This window comes from Esox lucius, chromosome 2 (genome assembly GCF_011004845.1).
Source record: "Esox lucius isolate fEsoLuc1 chromosome 2, fEsoLuc1.pri, whole genome shotgun sequence".
NCBI lineage: Eukaryota > Metazoa > Chordata > Actinopteri > Esociformes > Esocidae > Esox > Esox lucius.
Genome location: NC_047570.1, coordinates 38,730,503 through 38,742,861, shown reverse-complemented (window position 1 = coordinate 38,742,861; position 12,359 = coordinate 38,730,503). Strand labels below are relative to the sequence as shown.

The following is a 12,359-nucleotide window of genomic DNA, read 5'->3' as shown; positions in this document are numbered from 1 at the left end:
GCTTGGGTGGCTGTTAGTAGCTTGGGTGGCTGTTAGTATCTGGGGTGGCTGTTAGTATCTGGGGTGGCTGTTAGTATCTGGGGTGGCTGTTAGTATCTGGGGTGGCTGTTAGTACCTTGGGTGGCTGTTAGTATCTGGGGTGGCTGTTAGTACCTTGGGTGGCTGTTAGTATCTGGGGTGGCTGTTAGTATCTGGGGTGGCTGTTAGTATCTGGGGTGGCTGTTAGTACCTTGGGTGGCAGTTAGTACCTTGGGTGGGTGTTAGTATCTGGGGTGGCTGTTAGTATCTGGGGTGGCTGTTAGTAGCTTGGGTGGCTGTTAGTAGCTTGGGTGGCTGTTAGTAGCTTGGGTGGCTGTTAGTATCTGGGGTGGCTGTTAGTATCTGGGGTGGCTGTTAGTATCTGGGGTGGCTGTTAGTATCTGGGGTGGCTGTTAGCATCTGGGGTGGCTGTTAGCATCTGGGGTGGCTGTTAGTATCTGGGGTGGCTGTTAGTATCTGGGGTGGCTGTTAGTATCTGGGATGGCTGTTAGTACCTTGGATGGCTGTTAGTACCTTGGGTGGCTGTTAGTATCTGGGATGGCTGTTAATACGCATTAAGAATGTATGATGAATATATGTTGAATACATTTAACATTATTTAAAATACATTTCAGGTATGAAAATGTATTTCACCTTTTATTCTGAAATGTATGTAAAAATGTATAAATACATGTCAATTTCATCCAAATGTATTTTAAAACCATTCAGGTGCACAGTCAACAAGGAACAGACAGGCCGAGGTCTCCTCTCCAGCTGGGTCCGGTGTATCCGGACCCAGCAAATAGAAAAAAAACAGAAAAAAAACACACAAAAACTGACAAAATAAGATGATCACAGGTAGCAGAAGACAAAATACAATGCTTTAAACACAGGTGTTATTCCCTTTTTAGTGGATATTGGGCCTGGCAAGGACTGTGGGGTCCATTAGGTGTGACCCAGGGGCAGGGTCTTTGCTGAAATCAATATTGATATTACAGCCAATAATAGGACTGGATTTTTGGAGCAGTGGGTAGTACATTCAACTGGGGAGCTGAACGTCACAGGTTTGAGTCACTGACTGCCAAGTGCTTCAGCACTTCTAAAAAATTTGCTAAATGTACTCAGAAATATATTTTCCAAATGCACATGTACTGGAAAAATCTTTCACTGAAGCCTGTATGATATATTTAAAAAGGTATACAAAGTACTAAAGACAGCAGTGTTTTGTATAAAGTACATCAGTATGTTGTTGCTGCTTTGAAAGAGTCATTTTAATGATGCATGTGTGTATCATTCAAAAATGCCCTTTTGAAAAAGGATTGTTAGGTTTGGATTGTAGAATGTTATTTTGACATTGAAGTGCGGAAATTTATCTCCAAGTGTTGTCTCTCTTTCTGCAACAAGTGTGTAAACAAAAGGCAAAACTGCAATACTTTGAATGCACTGTAATGATGTGGGAGTGACATTGGGACCAGTCCTAAGACTGTTTGCTGTCTAAGGGCCCATATGTGAACAGGACAGCAATGTGGTTTACTGCCTGAAGTACGAAATGTTAACCATCACGTATACTGACCACAGTACACAGCAGCACAGTTTCCATGAACACCGCTGCATTCCGGTTAATAGGAAGTTGTGTTCTGCATGTTTTAAAGTTCAAATCATTGATTTAGGGGAAAGTAGGCTTAGTACAAAATGTAGGGCAACCTGTGGCCAATGAGCAACTCTACAGGAAATCCCACCAACACAACCGTCCGTTTCAAAAGACCCAATCATGACCAAAACCCACTAACATCAGAGCCGTATACCAACCATCTGCCCCATGGAGGCAAAAGACGTCACCATCTCACCACCTTCGTGACTGGTCCAAACAGCCTCACCTCAGCATCTAGATATGGGAACACAGCAGCATGAAGGGTAATCCTGTATATATTATTATACACCACTCATTTACCTGCCCAAGCCTGTAACCCAGCACAAACATACCACGTTTACAACTGACCCACATTCAGAAACAGACACAGTGAAGACACACGTTTGTCTTTCTATTCTTGTGGGGACCTGGGACATAACCTGGACCCAGAAATCCATGTTCCCTATTCATTAGCACTAAACCTAAAACTCTATTATTTAACTTGCATTCCCAAACTTACTTAAACAGTCGCCTGAAGATGTATTAGAGCTAGATATTACCATGAAGGAGTATTACGAAGTTAGACATTACCCTAAGAGTGTTTTATGGAGTTAGACATTACCCTAAAGGTGCAGGTTGTCTAGTTTATGTTTAGTTTAACATGGCTTGCATATACTTACTAATGACTGAAATAGGTGGTAGTCCTATCTAACTATCTGAAAGCACACTGGCAGGAAAGATTTGAATCTGTGAAAATGAATTAAATATCAAATGTCAAGTAAATGCATACGATTTGCAAAACATGGCTGCTTCTCTTTACATTTTTAATAAAAAAATTGCAAAACAAAGACAGAAAGACTCAAAAAGAATATACAAGTGGAAAAAGCTGTTACCACAAAGACTCAACTGATGTCCTTACAAAAGATAAAATTATGATTGAGTGTGGTGACCACTTTCTTCAAAATAACTACAAAATAAGTATCCTCAGTAATAACTCGATTTGCAAATCTGCTGGTCATTTAATCAGCCAGTCCAACAACGGTGTCATTCTCCAACAACATGGCTCAGATAAACATACTGGTTAAACAGTGGGTGATTCTTACTCAATGGACACAGTACAGACATAGAAATACAGTCCAGAACGAAGCTTGAATGGTCGGCTATGGAGGGTTCAGTAACACCTCTGGAACTGGAAGCCATGGTCGTGCTGAGAGTTTAGTTTAGTGAGGCATCAGAATAGAGGGTCTTGGGGAGTTTAGTGAGGCATCAGAATAGAGGGTCTTGGGGAGTTTAGTGAGGCATCAGAATGGAGGGTCTTGGGGAGTTTAGTGAAGCATCAGAATAGAGGGTTTTGGGGAATTTAGTGAGGTACCATAATAGCGGGTTTTGGGGAATTTAGTGAGGCACCATAATAGAGGGTCTTGGGGAGTTTAGCAGGACCAGTTGACCAGATAAACATTATGTCTAGTCCAGGACTAAAAATAAATTCCAATTAATATTTTCCACTTACATGTATTGTTTTTGTACACCCACTCAGTATGTGGGAAACTGAGAATGACAATGCTTTTAGTACAGGACTAGTACCAATGACAATGCTTTTAGTACAGGACAAGGACCAATGACAATGCTTTTAGTACAGGACTAGGACCAATGACAATGCTTCTAGTCAGGGAAACATGCCACTAGTCTCTCAGCTGCAGATGGTGAGCAAAGATCTGAAGTCAGACCCGAGGAAAATAGCTATTTCCAGACAGCAAAGGATTCTGGGAGGAGGGTCAGTCAGTGGTGGTTCGTCGGTACCAGAAGCGGGCCCTGAAATCATCGCTACAGGTCATGAACCCTGGGTTAGTGGGGGAGTGGACGAGGCAGCGGACGATGTTGTTGTGGCCCAGAGACAGCAGGTTCCTCCTCTCCGCAGAGCGGGAGTCCCAGCAGCACAGAGAGATGGTCCTCTCGTCAGGCAGAAGAACATAGTCCTCGGTGTGGTTGAAGACTCCATGGGTACGGTGCATCTGCCGGCCACTCAGACCAGCACCTGACAGGGTGGGAGAGGACAAACCACCCTCAACATGGGCCAATCAGCATCCTTCTATCTTCTCCACCATTACAGTTTTAGGGATGTATGATTAAGCTTAGTAATGCCAGCGTATGTCTGATGGTTAAGACTTGAGAAGAAGCAACTGTATCAAAACTTGTTGTTGGTATTTAGGGTGGCAGACGGGGAACTGTAAAAGTACATCCGTAGATGTAAAAAGGACTTCATAAAATAACTGATTGATGGATTCTATCAGTAGTATTTCACCAGTGTACGTGTTCGATGGTTACTAATTAGGAGTAGTTACTGTAGTTTTCTATAAGGGTGGGAACTGACAACCTCATTTTGATATTGAACTGATATTTGGGTCACAATAGAATAATTTAGCAATTCGTTGTTTCGTGACACACTTCGTTAAGCGTAACAATGTGAACACATCTGAGGGCAGCTCTCGGGGAGATCCTGCACTGATGCTGTCATTCTGAGTGGTTAAAATAGCCGTCGGAAATACTTTGAATCTTACATGATAGATTATTCTTGTGCTATAAATCCTAACATTCATACACTTATTGTTGACTTCGGAGTCTCAGAAAGTAACTTTGAAACACCTACTGTATAGAGTCGTTTGACCACTCACCATGGCTGGTGAAATATTCCACACGCCAACCCCAAAAACTACCCGAACTTGGCGTTTATAAAAATGTAATACTATACTGTATTGATTATTCTCACCTAATAACTGACCTGTGTATATCTACAAGGATAATAGTTAGAAGTAGTGATTTTAATAACTCTGGTAACTGACCTGTGTATATCTACAAGGATAATAGTTAGAAGTAGTGATTTTAATAACTCTGGTAACTGACCTGTGTATTTGACCAGGGTGCGTCCGGTTGAGATCTCCCAGAGCTTTGCGACCGAGTCCTTCCCAGTAGAGAGGACATACTTGGAGTTCTTGGAGAAGACAGCAGAGCAGACCTCGGCCCCATCATGGGCCTTATCAAAGGTCATCACGCAGCGGTTAGAAACACCGTCCCAGAGTTTGATACTTCCATCCTTACTGCACGACACATAGCTGAAACAACAGGGTCATAGGGTCAAGGGTCAAGACATGACACCCTTACCGCACAACATGTAGCTGGCATAGTGGGATATTGGGGTTGAGGGTCAGAGGTCACCTGTTGGCCGAGGGGTTATAATTGACCCCACTGATGGAGTCTGTGTGCTGGTCAAGGGGATTACAGGAGACAAAGCACTGGAAGGTGTTGACGTCGTAGAGGCGGAGCGTTGGATGCTGCGTTCCCACCACCAGGAAGTCACCGGACGGGTGGAATGAGATGGAGCGTAACATCTCGGCTTCCTGTGGGGCGGACGCACACAAAAACCTGCTAATGACAAACCTTACAACAAGCTACAGCCATGATCAACTTATACACAATGTTAATAGGGCCCAGAGTCTCTCCTCTTAGGCGTTGGGTAATCTGAGTCTACTTCATCCCGTTAACAGACAAAGGCGTTGGGTAATCTGAGTCTACTTCATCCCGTTAACAGACAAAGGCGTTGGGTAATCTGAGTCTACTTCATCCCGTTAACAGACAAAGGCGTTGGGTAATCTGAGTCTACTTCATCCCATTAACAGACAAAGGCGTTGGGTAATCTGAGTCTACTTCATCCCGTTAACAGACAAAGGCGTTGGGTAATCTGAGTCTACTTCATCCCATTAACAGACAAAGGCATTGGGTAATCTGAGTCTACTTCATCCCGTTAACAGACAAAGGCGTTGGGTAATCTGAGTCTACTTCATCCCATTAACAGACAAAGGCGTTGGGTAATCTGAGTCTACTTCATCCCGTTAACAGACAAAGGCGTTGGGTAATCTGAGTCTACTTCATCCCGTTAACAGACAAAGGCGTTGGGTAATCTGAGTCTACTTCATCCCGTTAACAGACAAAGGCATTGGGTAATCTGAGTCTACTTCATCCCATTAACAGACAAAGGCGTTGGGTAATTTATTTATATTGGTAATTTAGCCTATTTAAGGACACAAGCTAAAATATCAGACTGAGTCAGGACTAGTAAACAGAGAGGACATCAGGTCTCTGGTAAAAAAACTCTGACCCTGCCAGTGGCCCTGATCTACGAACTACAACACACTGATTCTGACCTGTACGTGTTTGAAGGCCCTCTTGGCGGAGGGCTTGGAGTAGTCAAACAGTTTGAGGGTGTAGTCCCGCGACCCGGACGCCAGGATCTGTTCCGTGGGGTGGAATGCAAGGCAGGTGACCTCATCGACATGGTCGTACAGCGTTCTGATGACAGGGTGGTTCTCCATATTCTGCTGGGCGGTCTCATTCATCATCACCTAGAACGCAGAACACAAAACCGGTGTATCACTATGTCGCCCACAGGTCACCCAGACAGCGCCATGACGACAGGCTGGGTCCTGTGCCGTGTGTCCTCACCTGTCCAAGGCAGTGAGCTGATATGACTGTGGTGATCTAGGGCCCTAAGGAATCATGGTAGTGCCACCATAGCTGTGCACTATATAGGGAATAGGGCACATTGTTGGACACTACCCGTCTTTTACCTCTATTGGCATGGCGCTCTTGGCCAGCATGCGCTCCGTGTCCAGGACTTTGATGGAGGCGTCGGCGGAGCCGGTGGCGATGAGCTGTCCGTCCTTGCTGTATGTGGCCACACGACAGGGGCCTTTGTGGGACGTCACGTAACAGGTCTCGTACTCTGACGCCTCAGGGGACATGCTTTGGACGTCAGCGTCAAACTCCAGATCGATGCCAACACCCGGGGCCACCGTGTCGGACCGCCCGATGGCGTACTGCACCGCGCTGTCATCGTTCTCCATGCCTGAGGACGGCCGGAACCAAGGAGGACGGGCGTCATTAAAAGGAAAACCCGGCGTGGCAAACAAACTCTAAAGCAAACAGGAGCATCACCTACACACGAATCAGGACCGTTGTAAATACAGGTACACTAGTCTCACTCCACCAAAAGGCTCGGCACATATAGGCACTTGGTTTGGGCTCAGACACGCCAGCCGTTAGCACCTGGTTCCAATTAGCGAACTTCACGTTCACACTGCAAACTCCTCAGCAGGGAATGCTGTGTACACAATCAGTTCTGCGCAGGTGCAAGAAATACCCTGCTGTTGACTGTACTAGGGATCTCTTTTCCGTTTTCTGACTGGCTCAGAGCTGGCATGTAGCAACTAGCAACTGAACAAGACGAAAAGCTAAGCATTAGATACTGGCCATCAAAATACGTTAGTTAGCAATTGGAGGTTAGGTTTTGATTTGTCCTAAAAGCATAGCCGGTAGGAGGTATTTCTTCCAAAGAACTAGCGATCCAACTCAACTATTTCTGTCGGAGGGATAAAGTTAGCATTTAAAATGCTCAGATACTAGCCACTCACCTATCTTGGCCAGCTGCATGAGGCTTTCTGAGGGAGACACAACACTTTGCGGCTTGACCTCCGTAATTAGGTTGTTGGCGATGTTGGTGTAGCCGTCATACAACAGCTGGCTGATGATCAGCCGGTACAAGTGCTGGCGGTCCCGCAGGGTTGGTTTGGGACGATACATCTCAGATCAGGCGTCAACGGAACGCAACAACTTGGCTGGAATGGAGCAAAACCTGGTTTGAATTAAAAGGTTTTTAAAAAGCAATTACGTTTTCATTCGGGGCTTCCTAGCTCCAGCTCCGTTGACGTTAAACGGCTAGCCTACGATATGACATCAAACCCAAGGGACCTACGATGAACGATACTACTGTAGTTAGTCATTCTACACTACCATTCAAAGGTCTGGAGACACTTAGGAATTTCCTTGTTTTTGTCCATTAAAATAACATAAAATTGATCAGAAATACAGTGTAGATACTTTATGTTGTAAATGACTATTGTTGCTAGAAATGGCTGATTTTAATGGAATATCTAAATAGGTGTAACAGAGGACCATTATCAGCAACCATCAGTCCTCTGTTCCAACTGCACGTTGTGTTTGCTAATCCAAGTTTATTATTTCAAAAGGCTAACTGATCATTAGAAAATACTTCTGCAGTTATGTTGGCACAGCTGAAAAGTGTTGTGCTGACTAAAGAGGCAATAAAACTGGCCTTGAAACTAAAACTTGTTGAATATCTGGAGCATCAGCAATTATAGGTTCAATTACATCCTCAAAATGGCCACAAATAAAGACCTTTCTTCTGAAACGCATCAGTCTTCTTAGAAATGAAGGCTATTCCATGCGAGAAATTGACAATAAACTGAAGATCGCATACAACTGTGTAATACTTCTTTCACAGAAGAACGCAAACTGGGTCTAACCAGAATAGAAAGAGAGAGAGTCCCCAGTGCACAACGGCATAAGAAGACAAATACAGTAGAGTTTGTTTGAGCTTGTTTGAGTAACAGATACCTCACAGGTCCTTCTAGCAAGGTTCAGTCCATTTTGCAATGCCATACCCTGCGGACAGCGCTTGACTGGAGACAATTTCCTTACAACAGGATCATTCTCCAAACTATGGAAGACTATTTAGGGAAGAAGCAGTCAGCTGGTATTCTGTCTATAATGGAGTGGCCAGCAGAGTCACCCAATCTCAACCCTGTTGAGCTGTTCTGGTAGCAATGGAGGATTTTTTTTTTGAAGAAAGCAAAGTCTCAAGGACACAATTATTATTTCAATTAAAATGCATTATTTCTAACCATGTCAATGACTACATGTCCTATTGATTTTGCTATATTTCCTATTCACAGTAATTTAATCAATGTTTTCATGGAAAACAGGGAAATGTCTAATAGTAACCCCTTTTGAACCTTAACAACAAAACAATGAATTACATTTGCATTACAAAAAATCGTAGGCCTGAGAAAGAATCATGCAAACTGATAAGAGGCACACTTTGTTTGCAATAACAACCGAGCGAGTATAAGGACGTTATGTAAAACAACTCCAATCAACTATAATACTTGTTTTTTGCTGAACAGTAGTTAGCTACGCTACTTGGCTAACGTAACCGTTGGCAAACTACGTTAGCCAACTAGCGAAATAATGTGCAAGCAACAACTGCATAAAATAAATTAATACGTGATTTTTAGTACGATTGTTTACCACACAACAATATCACAAATGCTATAAATCTAAAAAGGTTCCCTACGCCCACGAAAACGTTTATTATTAGAAACAAAACTAGGAAAATACCGTAGCCTTGGTTCAAATAGGGACTCAGCCGTCGTTCATCCAAAGCATGCACTGCGCGGCTATGTCACTTGCGTAATGCGTCATATCTATGCATCGCTCTACGTAAGGCGTGTGGTTGACTTCAACATGGCGCTGCGCATGAAGTCAATTTCCTACCACTAAACAATATTTTTTTAAACTATGGCTGCAGTCGACCAGGCAGTTCTTATTGGACTATGTGACGGGGCTATTGATTCAAAGCAATACCCTACGTCATACTTTACAAACAAAATCGGGGACAAACCAAACAAGCTTCCAAAGATATCAACATGGCAACATCCCCGCTGTGGACTCTGCAGTGCTGTTCTGGGCCACGTGTTGCAGGTATACTGCCCCCTAGCGGCGTCTCCCTACCACCGCACATTTAATGTGTTTGCCTGCACTGGGCCTCATTGTAGTGGAAAGCCAGAGAGCTGGAGGGTTTTGCGTTCTCAGGTTCTGGAATCTGAGGTAAAAACCAACTGCGTGGTCCAGTCGCCAGGCCATGGTTTGGTCGAAGAGGTTCCGGTGGCCACCACAGACTGGTGTGACGGGGCAGATGACTGGGGCGAGGATAACGAGAAAGCAGAGGAGAAGGGCAGGGGTTGCGACATGGCCCGGACCCAAGCTCACACCAGGGGAGAAGACCCAGATCCTGAAACTCGCTTGCCCACCAGGACCTCTGCTGAGCTGGATGTGAGTGGCAGGCTTCAGGACCTCTGTCTGGAGGGAGGGGAGCCTCAGGACAATATCCCTAACTTCAGCCCCTTCTACATTAGTGTCGTGGAAGAGACGGACCTGGCTGGAGAGACAGACCTGGCACACGCTGAGAGCCTCCTCAGGGAGTACGAGCAGAGAGAGGGAGTAGCCGTGGGGGCTATTGGGATCTTTGATGATGGAGGAGGAGGGAAGGAGGTGTATGAGAAGGTGAACCCGAGACATGGAGATGCAGTGTTCTCCAGGTTCATGAAGAGGATCTCGGTGTGTCCGGAGCAGGTACTTCGTTACAGCTGGAATGGGTCGCCTCTGTTCCTGGCCCCTCCCCCCTCAGATCTGGCTATGGTAGTACCTGGCTGCGGACTCTGTGGGGGAACCAGGGGCTTTGAGTTCCAGCTGATGCCTGCTCTCGTCACTCTGCTGCAGAGGACTGACCCAGGAGCAGGGCAGGAGACAGCTCTTGAGTTCGGGACCGTGATGGTGTTCACGTGTAGAAACAGCTGTTGGTTGTCAGGCTCAACATCGCCTGTTGAAGAGTTTGTCTATCTACAAGCAGATCCAGACCAGAAACTCTTCAAATGACAAACTGTGTAATTATGTCTGTAATTAAACAGTGAGTCATGTTTTGAACTAAGGACAAGCATTTTAGAGAGAGGAGCGCAGTCAGATTAAACTGTTTGTAGAGACGGCTTTGTAATGACAAATAAAGAACGATTTACCACGGAACATTCTGATGATTTGTCATTATATTGTAGAGAGGAATCTGCCCTGTCTCATATATAATCCATAGATGGGCGACAAACTAGAACAGCAGGTCAAATGTAATGTTGTTAATGTAATCACTGTGTTCTGCTTATCTCAGGGACTTCTCTGGCTAGGTAGTGTTTGGAGATATGTGGGTTCACCACAGAGCTGGTTCAGGGTTGAACTGTATCACATTACACACAGATCAAATGAGATGTTTTCTGTGGATTAAGGGTCTGTTACAGTTTACCAGCCAACAACTACACATAAAGCCCCTGTGTTGTGGACTGTGTCCTTGGTTAGATATTATTTGTTGAACTATACATTACCTAGGCTGTATATGAAATGCTTTTTTCCTTTCACAGATGAAGAGGTGAGGCACTTGGGTCAAGTACATTATTTTAGTAATATAAGTATGAAACCAGTAGGTCAGTCTCAAGTGGATGTGTGTCTGTGTGTGTTGTACTAAAGACCATAAAAGAGCCTGCAGGCTTCTGAAAAAAAAGATTTACATGGTGCTTCATTACTGTACAAAAGGCTAGGAAGACTGAGCAGAATAAATATGAATTCATGATAATATGAAGTAGTAAGTCAGGGGAGCTGAAGCTCTGCCCATAGGCCAAAGGGATCAATGAATCATAGGTGATCTTTAGCACTGAGTTAATCTCTGAAACAGGAGTAAACACGTTTAGCTCATGTTTAGCCATTTCTGTGTGTGTTTCAAAGGTAATCACACACATATTCTATCTCTGTGTGTGTTTTAGAGGTAATCACATACATATTCTATCCCTGTGTGTGTTTCAGAGGTAATCACATACATATTCTATCCCTGTGTGTGTTTCAGAGGTAATCACATACATATTCTATCCCTGTGTGTGTTTCAGAGGTAATCACATACATATTCTATCCCTGTGTGTGTTTTAGAGGTAATCACATACATATTCTATCCCTGTGTGTGTTTCAGAGGTAATCACATACATATTCTATCCCTGTGTGTGTTTCAGAGGTAATCACATACATATTCTATCCCTGTGTGTGTTTCAGAGGTAATCACATACATATTCTATCCCTGTGTGTGTTTCAGAGGTAATCACATACATATTCTATCCCTGTGTGTGTTTTAGAGGTAATCACATACATATTCTATCCCTGTGTGTGTTTCAGAGGTAATCACATACATATTCTATCCCTGTGTGTGTTTCAGAGGTAATCACATACATATTCTATCCCTGTGTGTGTTTCAGAAGTAATCACATACATATTCTATCCCTGTGTGTGTTTCAGAGGTAATCACATACATATTCTATCCCTGTGTGTGTTTCAGAGGTAATCACATACATATTCTATCCCTGTGTGTGTTTCAGAGGTAATCACATACATATTCTATCCCTGTGTGTGTGTTTCAGAAGTAATCACATACATATTCTATCTCTGTGTGTGTTTCAGAAGTAATCACATACATATTCTATCCCTGTGTGTGTTTCAGAGGTAATCACATACATATTCTATCCCTGTGTGTGTTTCAGAGGTAATCACATACATATTCTATCCCTGTGTGTATTTCAGAGGTAATCACACACATATTCTATCCCTGTGTGTGTTTCAGAGGTAATCACATACATATTCTATCCCTGTGTGTGTTTCAGAGGTAATCACATACATATTCTATCCCTGTGTGTGTTTCAGAGGTAATCACATACATATTCTATCCCTGTGTGTGTTTCAGAGGTAATCACATACATATTCTATCCCTGTGTGTGTTTCAGAGGTAATCACATACATATTCTATCCCTGTGTGTGTTTCAGAGGTAATCACATACATATTCTATCCCTGTGTGTGTTTCAGAGGTAATCACATACATATTCTATCCCTGTGTGTGTTTCAGAAGTAATCACACACATATTTGACAAATTAAACTGACAGTCAAGCAATAACCTGAGTTAATTACATCACTTTGTCACCCTGCAACAAGAATCATAA

General features: G+C 43.7%; 2 protein-coding genes across 3 annotated transcripts; one reads left to right on the top strand and one right to left on the bottom strand.

Moving 5' to 3' along the window:
• Positions 1–2,647: 2,647 nt before the first annotated feature.
• On the bottom strand, positions 2,648–8,991 carry cstf1 (cleavage stimulation factor, 3' pre-RNA, subunit 1). 2 transcript variants are annotated; one of them, XM_010866585.4, is made up of 7 exons: positions 8,900–8,991; positions 7,114–7,317; positions 6,271–6,548; positions 5,848–6,045; positions 4,862–5,043; positions 4,550–4,758; positions 2,648–3,683 (listed from the first exon to the last, which is right to left on the bottom strand). In XM_010866585.4, the coding sequence occupies exons 2-7, from the start codon at positions 7,280–7,282 to the stop codon at positions 3,424–3,426; spliced, it is 1,296 nt and encodes a 431-aa protein (XP_010864887.1). In that variant the 5' UTR covers positions 7,283–7,317; positions 8,900–8,991; the 3' UTR covers positions 2,648–3,423. The 2 variants fall into 2 exon arrangements, with proteins under 2 accessions (XP_010864887.1, XP_010864888.1); XM_010866586.5 differs by having other exon boundaries at positions 7,114–7,334; positions 8,900–8,965.
• pdcd2l (programmed cell death 2-like) lies at positions 8,982–10,844 on the top strand. The gene has a single exon (XM_010866584.4). It carries the CDS (start codon positions 9,080–9,082, stop codon positions 10,214–10,216), a length of 1,137 nt encoding a protein of 378 aa, XP_010864886.2. The 5' UTR covers positions 8,982–9,079; the 3' UTR covers positions 10,217–10,844.
• The last annotated feature ends 1,515 nt before the right edge of the window (positions 10,845–12,359 follow it).